We start from the raw sequence: 12,122 nt of genomic DNA, 5'->3' as shown, positions 1-12,122 counted from the left end.
TGACCTAACTCTATCTCACACAACCCATCCGCCAGCTAGCCACACAATCTGCTATTCTGATATTTCTAATAACGCCATGATAAAGGAAGGTACTACATGCACCAAACACTTCATTTTCGTCTGTTGCATGTGAGGAGCTTTTGAGGGAGTGCCACTCAGTGGTAAGAGGAGCACTCAAGGAGGGGAGGGGCGCTGCGCGGGCGGACAATGGCTTCGGCGTCGTCTCCAAGTGTGGCACCACAGTCTCATGTCCGTAACCATTTAGTGCTTGCATCTACTCTCCTTTACTGGAGAGGCAGTAATTTATTCATACATGGGTCTGTATTGCTCAGAATGAATTGTCCACAGTGTTTGGTGCAGTATAAATTGAGTGTGGGCCACTTGGTTCAAATGTCTTTGTAACACGCGAGCCTAGGAAAGAACTGAGGAACACTTAAGCTACTCCTTATTTTAGTGTTTTCACGCGAAAACTTTAGTAGTTCCCGTAAGCGGTTCCTCTTGCGCGTTTAGCCATTTGTGCACACTCACCCTTCATAGACATGCCTTGCATTGCACTCCGATCGAAGCATACTACTGTTAATTAAAGAGGTCGGTTCAAATGGCCCTCTGTGTCATATCTTGTAGCATGCTCAATACCTGAAGCTTTCAAGACCACAGATAAAAATTTAAGTCAATCCGTCAAATCTATCGCACTTTCTTTCATTTTGTTCATTCTTGCAAGATGGTGCTGGATTTCTTAATTGTTGCTTCTGTAATCACGTACGTACTCATTCTTGTGCAGTTTATGTGAGACTTCCCACTGCCCGACAACCATAGTACGACAATTTTCCCGACTATCGCATAACAATTGCGGGACAACCGTTATTCCTATGGGGAGTTCCTAGTCCTAGACCTGTAGTCCTAGAGAGAGGTGGTGCCATACGATTCGTTGTTGCTTATAGTATACATCTGCTAGTCATGTTGGAGGCCATCTTAATATAGAGATTTGAAGCGACTAAAGTTTATGCCTTCGAAAGTCTCTGATTGTAACGTAATCGATTGGGATTGTGAGTGATTGTGACGTTGTCGTTCGTAGTAGAGTTTCGTGTTATGGCATACAACATGCCTTTGCCTACATCATACATCTAATCATATCAGAGGATAGCTAGAGACATGGGTTGAAACTTACAACATATATAAGTGCTACCGTATGTCAAGCCAAACATTCAGTGTGAAGAATGACAAATCACGTCCTTTACTCAAGGCCCACGCAAAACAGAATACCAGAAAAAAATTTCTATGCTTCTCAAGAACATCACTTAAAAGCATTTAACCTGTGGAAAGTTCTTAGCGATACGCATAAGCAGCGTTACTCAGAAAATCTGACGTCGTCATTGTCCTCAGTATTATGAGCAATCACCTGCAAGGCGCTGCAAGTGTTAGCTGGCAGCTGGCATGACTAAGCACTGATTCTTGGAAGCTTTGTGCTCCTAAACGACGCCACATTATATCAGAAATTTTAGAGCGGCTGCCAACTCGGGGTGCTCAGATCGAAGTGCAAAGTTGGAATTAAAATCAACTTGCTCTCCTCTTTGATGTCAAGTATATGCCCGCTAACGACGGAGCTCCATCGCGTCATACGTTTAAAGAAGGAGCTTAAATGTCCCGTATTTTTTCCATAGCCAAAATTTCATCGAAATTGATGAAAGTACTCCTGAGCCCGCACAATAAGAAAGCCTAAGAAAAGGAGACTTCATGTTATCAGCGTTTGATGAGAAAGTTAAATTCCATATAAAATATTAAACAGGAAATCATTTAATGTGGGCCACGCATTCGCAACACACCTAACTTGTGGGTAAAGTGTCTTCACAGGACAGTTGCTACGTGAGGGTAACATCCCAATTACCCGAAAAAATTTTAGATGGATTTTTTTGCCATACATTGGCAAACGCTGATGCTCAGGCAGACACTTTGCATCCCGAAGCGCTAGCGCAGCGTAGAACAGGATATGATGATGGCAGCAACAAGGGGATAATAGAGTGAGCTGTGGGAGATAGTGGCTTATCTGTTGTGGCCAAAAATACAAAGCTGGTCGGCTCCCCTTCGAAAAAAGTCACTTGGACAAAGTTACTGGGCGCTCCCGAGAGAAAGCAGGGCTAACTGCCGGCAATCCGAACCAAAGACTGTCAACGTGATCCATCTCCGCAATCTTACAGTTTAAATCTGTAGGAACCGGTGTCATGAATAGGTAATGGAATTGGAAATGGCCGTCGTAAGCAGTCTGTGTAACAACTATCCTGCATAGATGAAAGCTTACGTTTGCAGTCATTTTCGACGAGACATCACACAAATCATGAGTTAAGGTACATGAAGGAAAGGCTGACGCGAGCGCCCGAGTTTTTCCTCCTTTTGACAATGACGCTATAAGGATTAATGAATCGGTAAGTTCCCTCTACTGCTCTAACCTTTTCATTTCACTTCCTCAATGCAGGCACCTCCTTGAAAAAGATAAACGTCATGCTGACTTTCGAAGACTGGCTGCCCACTTGAAATTACGCACAGACTTCCTACTTTCAAACAAAATCTGACTGGTGGTCACGTGTCTATAACAGAGAGTAACGTACACCTTTCCCGTAATCCGATTACCCAATCAAATACCCATTAACTAATTGGCATCCTTTTAAATAATTAAACGACGATAGATGTATCAGGAGGACGGCCAAAATGTCTCTGGCCAATGCGTCGTGGCTGCAGATGCATGGCAAGATATACTTACATTGTTCTGGTACGGCATGAACATGATGGATGACTCGACGAGGGTCTTACTTGGCATCATGATCTCCACCGTACAGTTCTTGGAGAGCTGGCAATTCGTGTACATCATGCATTCTTCACCACTTTTGGTCGTGACCCGGAAGCGAATCTCCTGAGAGCACGAGTTCAGCCTCACCTTGGAGCACGATGGAAAAGAAAAAAAAAAGAATAATAAGATGTTTCACCTGAGCGCCTTCGATTTCAAGACGATGTGTCGACTGCAAACTATTGAATCACTCGACTGCAGAAGCAGGGCTGCTTTCACAATAAAGGTTAAACTTTTAAGCTATACGCTGCTTGTTACAGAAGGTAGAGAACAGCGTTGGAAAAGCAGAGAACAGCGTTGGAAAACGGGTCAAGACAGCACATGACAGACAGCTCCGCTATTGAGGTAGCAATATTTTAAAGACCTGCCAATTTTAAGATTTGGAAGAATACGGGGCTAATACGAAGATGGTGAAAAACACGTGATTGACTCATCGCTAATGTGCTCTATTCTGCATCGAAATATGGTAGAAACTTGCGATATAAGTCTGGAACAGATTACACTAACTCAGGTGCCTGAGATTACGCTGACGTCGCCCGCATTAAGAACTTGCATGAGTAGCAGAATAGTCATAGCCACTGCGCCGTGGGCGTGTACTGTAGGCTTTACAACTTATACTCATGTACATTTCTGATCTTCGTTTAAAATATTTTGTCACAAACCTTTCCGCTTCATTGTGCTCTTAGTTTTGATTAGATATAAGGTCACTTTATAGCGATACTTGGCTTTCAGAGCTGTGACTGCATTAACCGGAGAACAACAAAAAGGTCATATCTCCGCTTCAGCGTATTCTTAGTTCTGACACGACATTTGGAAGGTTTATTGATAATCTTATGGTTTTTGGGCTGTATCATCATCCAGAATCATCTGGGAGAAGGCGGTTATATCAGAAAAGTAATCTTCGAGATAGACTAGTGTTCTTTCCAAACTCAAGTTCAACGTCACGTTTTAATGAAAGGTTCTTTGTTTCAGGTAGCAAATTGTTTGCGACGCAAAATATTTGCACTCGTCTTTTTGCGCAACGAGCGTTTTATTTGTTAATGCGGTATATTTGAACATATCAGCAGACGTGGTTTGTTACAAGTGTAGTTTTAGTGAGTGTCCACGGTTTTCACTCCGAAATATATGAAATCAGTGCCTCTAAGACTGTCATCAGCAGAAGAACGCTAGCACACTGCTTCTGCGTGATAATGACCTACTTCTATGTTGATAACTGAGGCTGTTGATTCTTTATATCGGAAAAAAAAAACAGCCTAATCAAGATCGTACCAGGTTTGCCGCTCCCCGTTTGTATGCCGTCTTTCAGAAGGTCTTGTATGTGTATGTTTTCGCAACGTTTTTATCACAGACTTGCTTTCGTCTCCACGTTTTTAACGGTACTCACCTTGTTATCGTCGCAATAGGTGAGGGGAAATGTGTCGTCGTCCTGGCTTCCGTACTCGTCGAACACGCCATACCGGTAGTGGGCCCATTCGTGCACGAATACGTAGGCTGTAAGGATGAAATGGCGATGAAAAATGATGCAATTAGCATGTAACTTACCGCAGTTGGTAGAACCTCCAATTAGTGTCATTTCTCCCTAAGGAATTTCATTTTTATCCTTTAAGTTTCATATAACTGTCTTGTGTGGCAAACTGCATTAATAAACTAATGGCAACAAGCTGCTGGGCAGCGGACTAGAGCGGTTAGGCTTATCGCCAGTGTCAGTATGACTGTTTTCAAAGTGCGGTAATCAAATAGAAAAACATTTATTGGTGACAGAATATGTCTAGCCCCCCTGGACTCTCCTGGCTCGCAGACTTAAGGTGAATGGGGATGGTGCCGTTTCAGATGCAGGCGCCTGGAGGTCTTTTGTCCCGGCTGCCTCTTCCTCCAAGCAGATGGTTAGAAGCTAGAGCTCAGGGTCCCAACTACGCAGCAAGGTATTCCAGGTTGCTCTACTATTTATTTTGTGCGCTTCCTCGATAGAGTGTTAACGTTCTAAAATTATGTGATCGAGAGTCCCTCTCTCATCACAGCTTTTGCATTTATCATCCTGTGGGGCTCCGCAGCCCCTTTCAGTGCTTTAAACTCCGCGCGCGTTTTCCTATTTGTATTGCTTTTGCGCGGGCAGCGCTAGTGCGCATGAGTGAACAGTTGATCTTTGGGGCGGGTTGTTATCGGCGAAAAAACGAGAGTAGATAAGCGCGTCGAAATTAAGGCGCGGTGGCCTTTTGTCCTGGCGGGGAGGCCAAAGCGGGGCGGCCAGCGAGCGTCACGGGCCATCCGGGCATGCACGGACGACGGAAAGAAGACCGGAGGCACGAAGATGGAAGGAGTGCCTGTAGAAATGGCCTAGGCTTATTCGCGTGAGCTGTTGACACGAGAGAAGCAATGTCGCTTGGGCCGCAGGTAGTGCTTTGGCGCCATCGCTCGCCCTGTTCGCGCCGCAGTGTGTTTTGTTTGCCGCGGTTAAGCCCTGACCCTAGTTCGGTTTTATCCTTGGCAATGTATTGTCGTGCTGGTCGACATCATGTCTCCAGCGCAGTGGCGTTTCTTTTGTTTGTTCCTTTTAATAAATGCTTTTGCATTTGTCCGGAAATAAACCAGTGTTTTTAAGAGAGACTGGAATTAATTGTCACTAACCGGCGAGGCCATGGCTCGCGGACCCCTGTTCTGAAGGCGAGGCCTTCAATACCTAACCTGAAAACCGGGCGCGGCCACGTGTAGGTTTGCAATCGTCTCCAGGGGCGGGGGGAGGGCAGTCTGCGTTTCAATCTTTAATGCTGCGTAATCTTTCCATATTTTAGCAGGCGTTCTCCGCTCCCTCGGTCGCCAAAGTATGTCCTCGTTTCTCGGTGGTAGAGAACTCAAGCCAACTTGTGGAATGCTTTGTTCCCGGTGATGGCTGCGTGAGCCGATGTCCAAATTATCTGAACTTTCCTGGTCAACCTTCTCTGGTCTAACATTTGGGCCGCAGCGGGAGAGATTCTCCCCTTACTAAAATTTTCGATAGACGTTTTGCGATCACTTATTACTTGTTGTGCTTCCGTTCATAAGCTAGCCAACGCTATCGCAACTTCGGCAGCTTCAATGCTCTGCTCGCGCAGGATGGCGGCCGCCATGGCGTAACATCGGCCTTTGACGACAGCTGCCACCATGATGCCACCGCAACCTCCGGTGGCATCCACCTAGGCTATCGCACCTTCCGACATTTCTCCGATTATAATTTCTAGAGCCTTGGCTTTGTTTTGCCTTCTCCCTTTGTTGTGTTCCGCCGGATGCATGTCTTTTGACACGAGGGGAATTACAACTTTGTACAGGATAACTCCTCCTGTCTTTGTTGCCCAAAGTATTTCGATTTGAGAGGTTCGCATGGCCTCAGCTAGTTCTGTACATGATCTGCGCACTCCTAGAGCTGGCATCTCTTTCGTCGGTATGCATATGGATAGTCTTAGCACTTTTGCTGATGTTAGGGAATATATTTTTGCTGTTTCCGCAATTTTTAAATTACGGTACGGTGTGGCGTAGCTTCTCCGGCTGACGACAGCTTTTCTTAAGCTACGTCTTCAGTTTTCTCTTTTAATCCTCAATCTTTATAGGCCACTAGCCTGATTAGACTCTGCATCATGTGACGCTCCGGCCTCTTGATATTCTCGACATTGCGACAATGCGACTGGAGGATCAGGCCTAGGATTCTGATTTGCTCAACCTTTCTTACGTGTGTACCGTCCACATTAATGCTTCTATCCGAGGTTGCATTGCCCCTTAGATGCTTCGAACTATATATAAAGAGTTCGGAATTTTTGTGGTTGTAGAAGAACGGCTGATTGGGCGAGTTGGTGAACCATGATGGACAGTAATATACGTACGCAACAAAGACGAGACAAAGAGGAGAAGTTGACAACGACGGCGCAGATGATTGGCTGGCCAACCACCGTCGTTGGCCTGCCAATCATCTGCGCCGTCGTTGTCCACTTCTCCTCTTTGTCTCGTCTTCATCTCTTGGCCGCAAAGTAAAAATGGCGTCAGTGGCGATTTGAAGCAGATTTTATACTGTCCAGCGGCTGCCCCGGTTGACCCATAGTGGGCTATCGTAGGCGTACATATTAAATTACAGTCCCTCGAGCTTTGCTACTTTGCCGAGGAGTTCTATCATGGTCACGTTGAAAACTAGAAGGAACAGCAGAGACGCCTGTGATGTGCCCTGGCTTCCTAGTTCAATCGTGGGGGGAGATTCTGAAGCTTGGAATCTCAAGCGAGCAGTTCTGCTCGTCAAGAAATTCCTGGTGTACGTGTGTGTTTTGGTACCTTCGTCTAACTTGTTCAGTCCTTCTAGCATTGCCTCATGTTTCACATTATCATGAGCTTTTGTGAGATCTAGGTCCAAGTTTGTCTGTGCGTCCTTTGATTTTGAGTCTATTATATTTATATCGCGTTTAATTTGGAGCATGTCGTCCTGCGTACAAAGGTGATGTCTGAAGCCGCTCATCTCATTTGGCCACAGTCTGTTCCGCCCCATGAACCCTTTTAGTCCGGTCTGGAAAGCGTGTTCACTCAATCTCCCTACGTAGGAGGTTAGGAAGGTTAGTCCTAAGTTTGCCAGTTGGGGAGGCTTCCCAGATTCTGGTATTAGAATGATTTTTGCTGTTTTCCACTGCTGTGGCAGCTCGCTTTTCTCCCAGAATTCCTACATACACTCCGTTATGTGCCTAATGGAGTCGCCGTCTAGGTTTTTTCACGTTTTGTTCTTTACCCCTTCTGGTCCCGAATTCGTTTTGAGTCTCACGGTTCCTGCCCTCATCTCAACCTCCGTGATGTTTGCTGCTTCGCTGGCCATTCTGTTGTAATCGGGGAGGGATGTAGGCGAGGCATCTTCCACGTATGTTTCTATTACGTTTTCATGAAGTCCTCATCGTCTTCATCGTACGCGCGCCTAGTATATGCTAGCCTTATGTCACATGGCGTCTTATACTTTTCCGGGCCTAACAGGTTGCGAAAGATGTTCCATGTTTTAGAGAGAATCGTATTTCTCTCCACTTCATCGCCCTTACTATGTGAGTATTGCTCACATAGTTTGCAAGTGTAGCTGAGGGTTCAACAGAATCGTGTCTGTCGAGGGGCAGACATAGTGGCCGAATAAAACGTACACTCGTCAAATACCGAAAAAAAAAATGCTTTAAACATGACGTTTCGGGACACCTACGGGTCTCTTGATCACAATGAAAGAATGTGTGAAATGGGCTGCCTTTCATATATGAGGCGACCCATTTTAGTTTTTTTTTTAATATTACACCTTACATTACAGGCCCGGGAAGAGCTTCTATATAAAATTACAATTAAACTGAAGTGCATTTTACTATAATCCTGGAGAGCAATTTTAGCACAACCTCTTAGTGCACTGGTCGCGCCAATTGAGTTGGAGCAATGAATAATTAACGTGCCAAGAAAAAGATCTGAAAGTAATTTAAATCTTCTCGCTTTTTAATGTGATTAAAAACAAACATATAAACTACACTGTTTCAAGATATAACTATTTTAGTTATAAGCTGTCGTCAAAGTATTCTGCAAAGCTGTTAATTGCGCTGGGTCCTCTCCGCACCTGGCTTGCTCTGCAACACCCTCTTGAAAGCAAGGTGGAAACCAAGTTGTCGACTCCTACGAATATGTACAAGACATTGCTTATTTTGTTTTGTTTTTCATTGTAAACTTCAGCAAGGAAGATTTGCTACGTTAGTATTGGAAGCTAGCGTATGTGATGCCTTGGCTAACGTCTCCCCTTTCAGTTTTTTTTTTTCGGTCTCCAGCTTCTGCTGATTGACGCTTTCATAGCCCATATAAGCTTTCACTGTTTTCACGAATAACCAGCTATGAAAATGTGTTCGTGGGTACTAACAATCTGGCAGCGGACGACTCAAGGTGATCGTTTATTAGCTGGCAGCTTAAAAATGGTGCCGTTCGTTTGCCCAATAATCAAAATGCGGTCCGTATTCCGAGTCTGCGTCGTTATCGAAAGTGCCGCTATGTCCCTGACATGGAATCATGTTATTGATGGAAATGCCAGAACCTGAAGTCGCCACCAGTTCCAGTTTTGTGGTGGCAACGTCCGACTTCGACATTTCCACCAATGAGATTTATTCAATTTAAGTGAGATACCGATAACGACGCAAACTCAGAATACGGACCCTGCCTCCGTTTCGTATGAAAGGCGCCATGCAACCTCACCGGCTTTCAAAAAAAAAAAAAACGTTTTGGCTTCTTTGGCTAAACACAAGCGTACCTGGATTAATGTACTTCGCCATGGTCGATGCCTTCAGTTCCGCGATGAATGCAGGAGGAATCTGTATAAAATCTCCCGGCTGGCCGCAGAGCCGCGTCTGTTTCGTGAACGGCCGGTCTTCGTGAGCTGACGCTGGATGCTGAAAGCGGACGTCGCTCTTTTTGAAGAAGTTCCCAGACACGAGTCTCGCACTGCTCCTCTTGGGCCACGTGTACGGGAAGTGGATGGTCACGTGTTTGAAGAACACACGTCCGTTCGTTGCCCGGTGCAGGAATTCGGACGAAGACTGAAGCAGGACCTATGGGTGGCGATACACCATTTCTGCCATTCACTCAGGCATGCTTATATTATATATTACCCGCAGAAGTTGCTCCTACACGTAAGCATTCCTACGCACACATTGAGAAGTTCGTCGTGTTAGCTTAATACAGCTGACAGAGCGCGAAAAGGTAGGCAAACGGTAGGAGACGAATAACTGTCATTTTATTTCGGTCATAATCAGCATGCTAATAGCGGGCCGCAGTAATGTCCGCACTGCTAAAAATGAAAAAAAAAAGAAATAATTTTAACTACTACTTACTGCGGAAAATATCCGTTTGACGTCTAAGATGTTTCGCATAACTGCATGGCTGGTCAAACAAGACCAGGAACGTCATTCGACAAAAACTATGAACACAACGACGCAGTTTCCCAACTATGCTTACTCCAGCAAGCATATTGGGAAACTGCGTAGGCAATGTTTTTTTTTTTAATGTATCCATTAAAACTGACTGAAGCCTTTGGAGTTGTAATGAGCCCTGCATAATAATCGTTTGCAGATTTAGCTGCCAGCAAGTAAGATGTCACATTCCGAAGCGTGCTGTTCTGCATATAAATATAAAGACACTGTTGTTTTTAGTCCTAAGTAGTTAAGATTCTACTTCATTCTAATATAAACTATATATATATGTGTTCTTACTTTAAATATTATATTCGCCTTTACGAGCGTTCTGCCTTGCTGAGCTCTTTCTATTGATTTTATTCAACTTTTTGTTTTGTTTCCATATCGTGCTGCAGTAACGTATGTATTCCATATCACTTTTGAATATCATGGTCGAATTTTTAATGAACTTCTGAAATTTGCTGTTTGCTCCTGCTATGTTGCGTACTGGTTTCCTTGGCCTTTGTCAAGCTGTTTGTGTACAGCTTTTAGACCAGGCGGCCATTTACTTGTTAGAAAATATAATTTGATTTGATATACCTCCTACATCTCTATCTTCTACCCATGTTTCTTAGATGTCTATATCTGTATAAGCATATGCGAGTCTCTCATTCACAACCCTGTGAGCACCTTTGCCTGCCGCGACTTGAGCCATGTAAGCCTTACAGCCCTGGGCGTCGCATCGTGCAGTGTCCTTAACAGCCTCATTTGCGATCTATTTATCCTTTTCCAGCTTTGAAAATACAATCGCCAGGATAGCAATTCCTAAGAAGTTGGAGATGGTCGAGCTGAGAACACTTTAAGCTTCCCCTGCCAATCAAAAACATGTTCCTACAAGTAGGCACGTAGCCACATAGGAAGGCATCTCCCAATTATTTTTAGAAACATTTTCCGTTTCTAATAATATCTATCAAAATAACAGCAACGTGACGCAAGAATGTTTAATTCCGACGGTTATTTAGAACGCAGGTTGCAATGAACGCGCTCTAAAGATAATCAACAATGAAGACCAGTTTACCGCACGTGGTTACTTCTGCGTCCTATATTCATCACGATGGCGAAGCTTGTAATGGTTACATGCATGAAGGTTGTCGGAAAAAAAGCACAGGTGATGTAGTGCTGTACAACTTATGTTTCTTTCACGTCATTCTGCACTGAGTTCGAAACATTTGCAATGACAGACAGAAAAGGGCAGATAATACTACACCGAAACTTTGGTACGAACACTGGGCGTGATACGCCGTGCAGATGCAGCGAAATGAAAAGTGAAAGTTAGTTTCATTTCATACCTTAATGTTATCGACGATAGTCTCATTGTAGGCGACGTCTTTGTGGATAGCGATCAACAGGTCTTCGTAGCCGCCGTCTGACGGGTCGATCTCAAGCGAAGCCGCATTTATCAGCAGGAAGCAGAACAAAGCTGCTACTGGCAACCGGCCATCCATTATCTCTTTGTACGCTGCGAAAGGGTACACATAAAGCATGAATACCTTGGCTATGTGCGTACCAGCGAGAATAGTGTATGTGGCGGCATTCGAAAGTTTTGTTGAGCAGTGTCTTTTTAGCATTTCGTTGCATGATCATAGTGAGATTGTAGTGCAGGAGAAGGAGATGACACAAGAAGAAACAAACATGAGCTCTAACCTTCGACAAAGTTTATTAGTGCGAGAGCGCTTATTCGAATGGTCGGGGCCTATCAAAATCGTATAACGCGTATGCCGTCGCTCTGATTAGATAAGGTTTTCGTGAGGTCAGAAACACGCGACCTCGCGCGTGTAATTCAAACTCAGTCCGCTGTACCGGCTCCAACAAGGAGTTTCTCCTACGAGCCTTTAAAGCTCGCCAGACAACAGGGACCGATGGACCTTCTGTCATCACACACCAAGGCCCAATATTGGGAGTCTGTTGGCAATATCCGGCCCTACACACGCACATTGCCAACAATGTGTTTGTGTAGTCTGCATTCCGTTGGCAAAGTTCGGCCCTACGCACACATACCGCATTGCACGCAAACTGCAATATTGGGCATATGGTTCGTGCCGCCTGCGATATAGGACTGACCACTGCTTGACTATGATCTCTTGTAGTAATTTCACGCAAAGAAACTACCGGCATAGATTCACACTGGCGCGAGTCAGGTTACTCGGTTTCAGTAGTCGAGCGTCTTAGCCACTTAGCCACCACGGCCTTTTTTTTCACTCATTAAACCAGTGTAAACTTCCTATATTTCATGCTGTGGCCCTCATATGACACCATAAATAGGGATACATTTATGGCCACCGCTCTCAAGCGTGCCGCTGTACTACAGCCAATCGGCAAGGGCT

At 44.8% G+C, this 12,122-nt stretch overlaps 1 protein-coding gene across 1 annotated transcript in view; it reads right to left on the bottom strand.

Moving 5' to 3' along the window:
- LOC146179249 (calcium-activated chloride channel regulator 3A-1-like) overlaps positions 1-11,243 on the bottom strand; it is a 42,017-nt gene extending 30,774 nt beyond the window's left edge. Inside the window, exons 1-4 of the mRNA XM_084580158.1 lie at positions 11,088-11,243; positions 9,099-9,396; positions 4,224-4,330; positions 2,756-2,929 (exon numbers count right to left, since the gene is read on the bottom strand). Of these exons, the coding sequence (XP_084436284.1) occupies positions 2,756-2,929; positions 4,224-4,330; positions 9,099-9,396; positions 11,088-11,243 (735 nt within the window). The remainder of the gene's footprint in view (positions 1-2,755; positions 2,930-4,223; positions 4,331-9,098; positions 9,397-11,087) is intronic.
- Positions 11,244-12,122: the final 879 nt, after the last annotated feature.

Source organism: Amblyomma maculatum, chromosome 9 (assembly GCF_055883805.1).
Source record: "Amblyomma maculatum isolate TAMU_Amacu chromosome 9, ASM5588380v1, whole genome shotgun sequence".
NCBI classification, from domain to species: domain Eukaryota; kingdom Metazoa; phylum Arthropoda; class Arachnida; order Ixodida; family Ixodidae; genus Amblyomma; species Amblyomma maculatum.
Note: the sequence above shows the minus strand (reverse complement) of the source record. Positions and strands in the feature narration are given on the sequence as shown.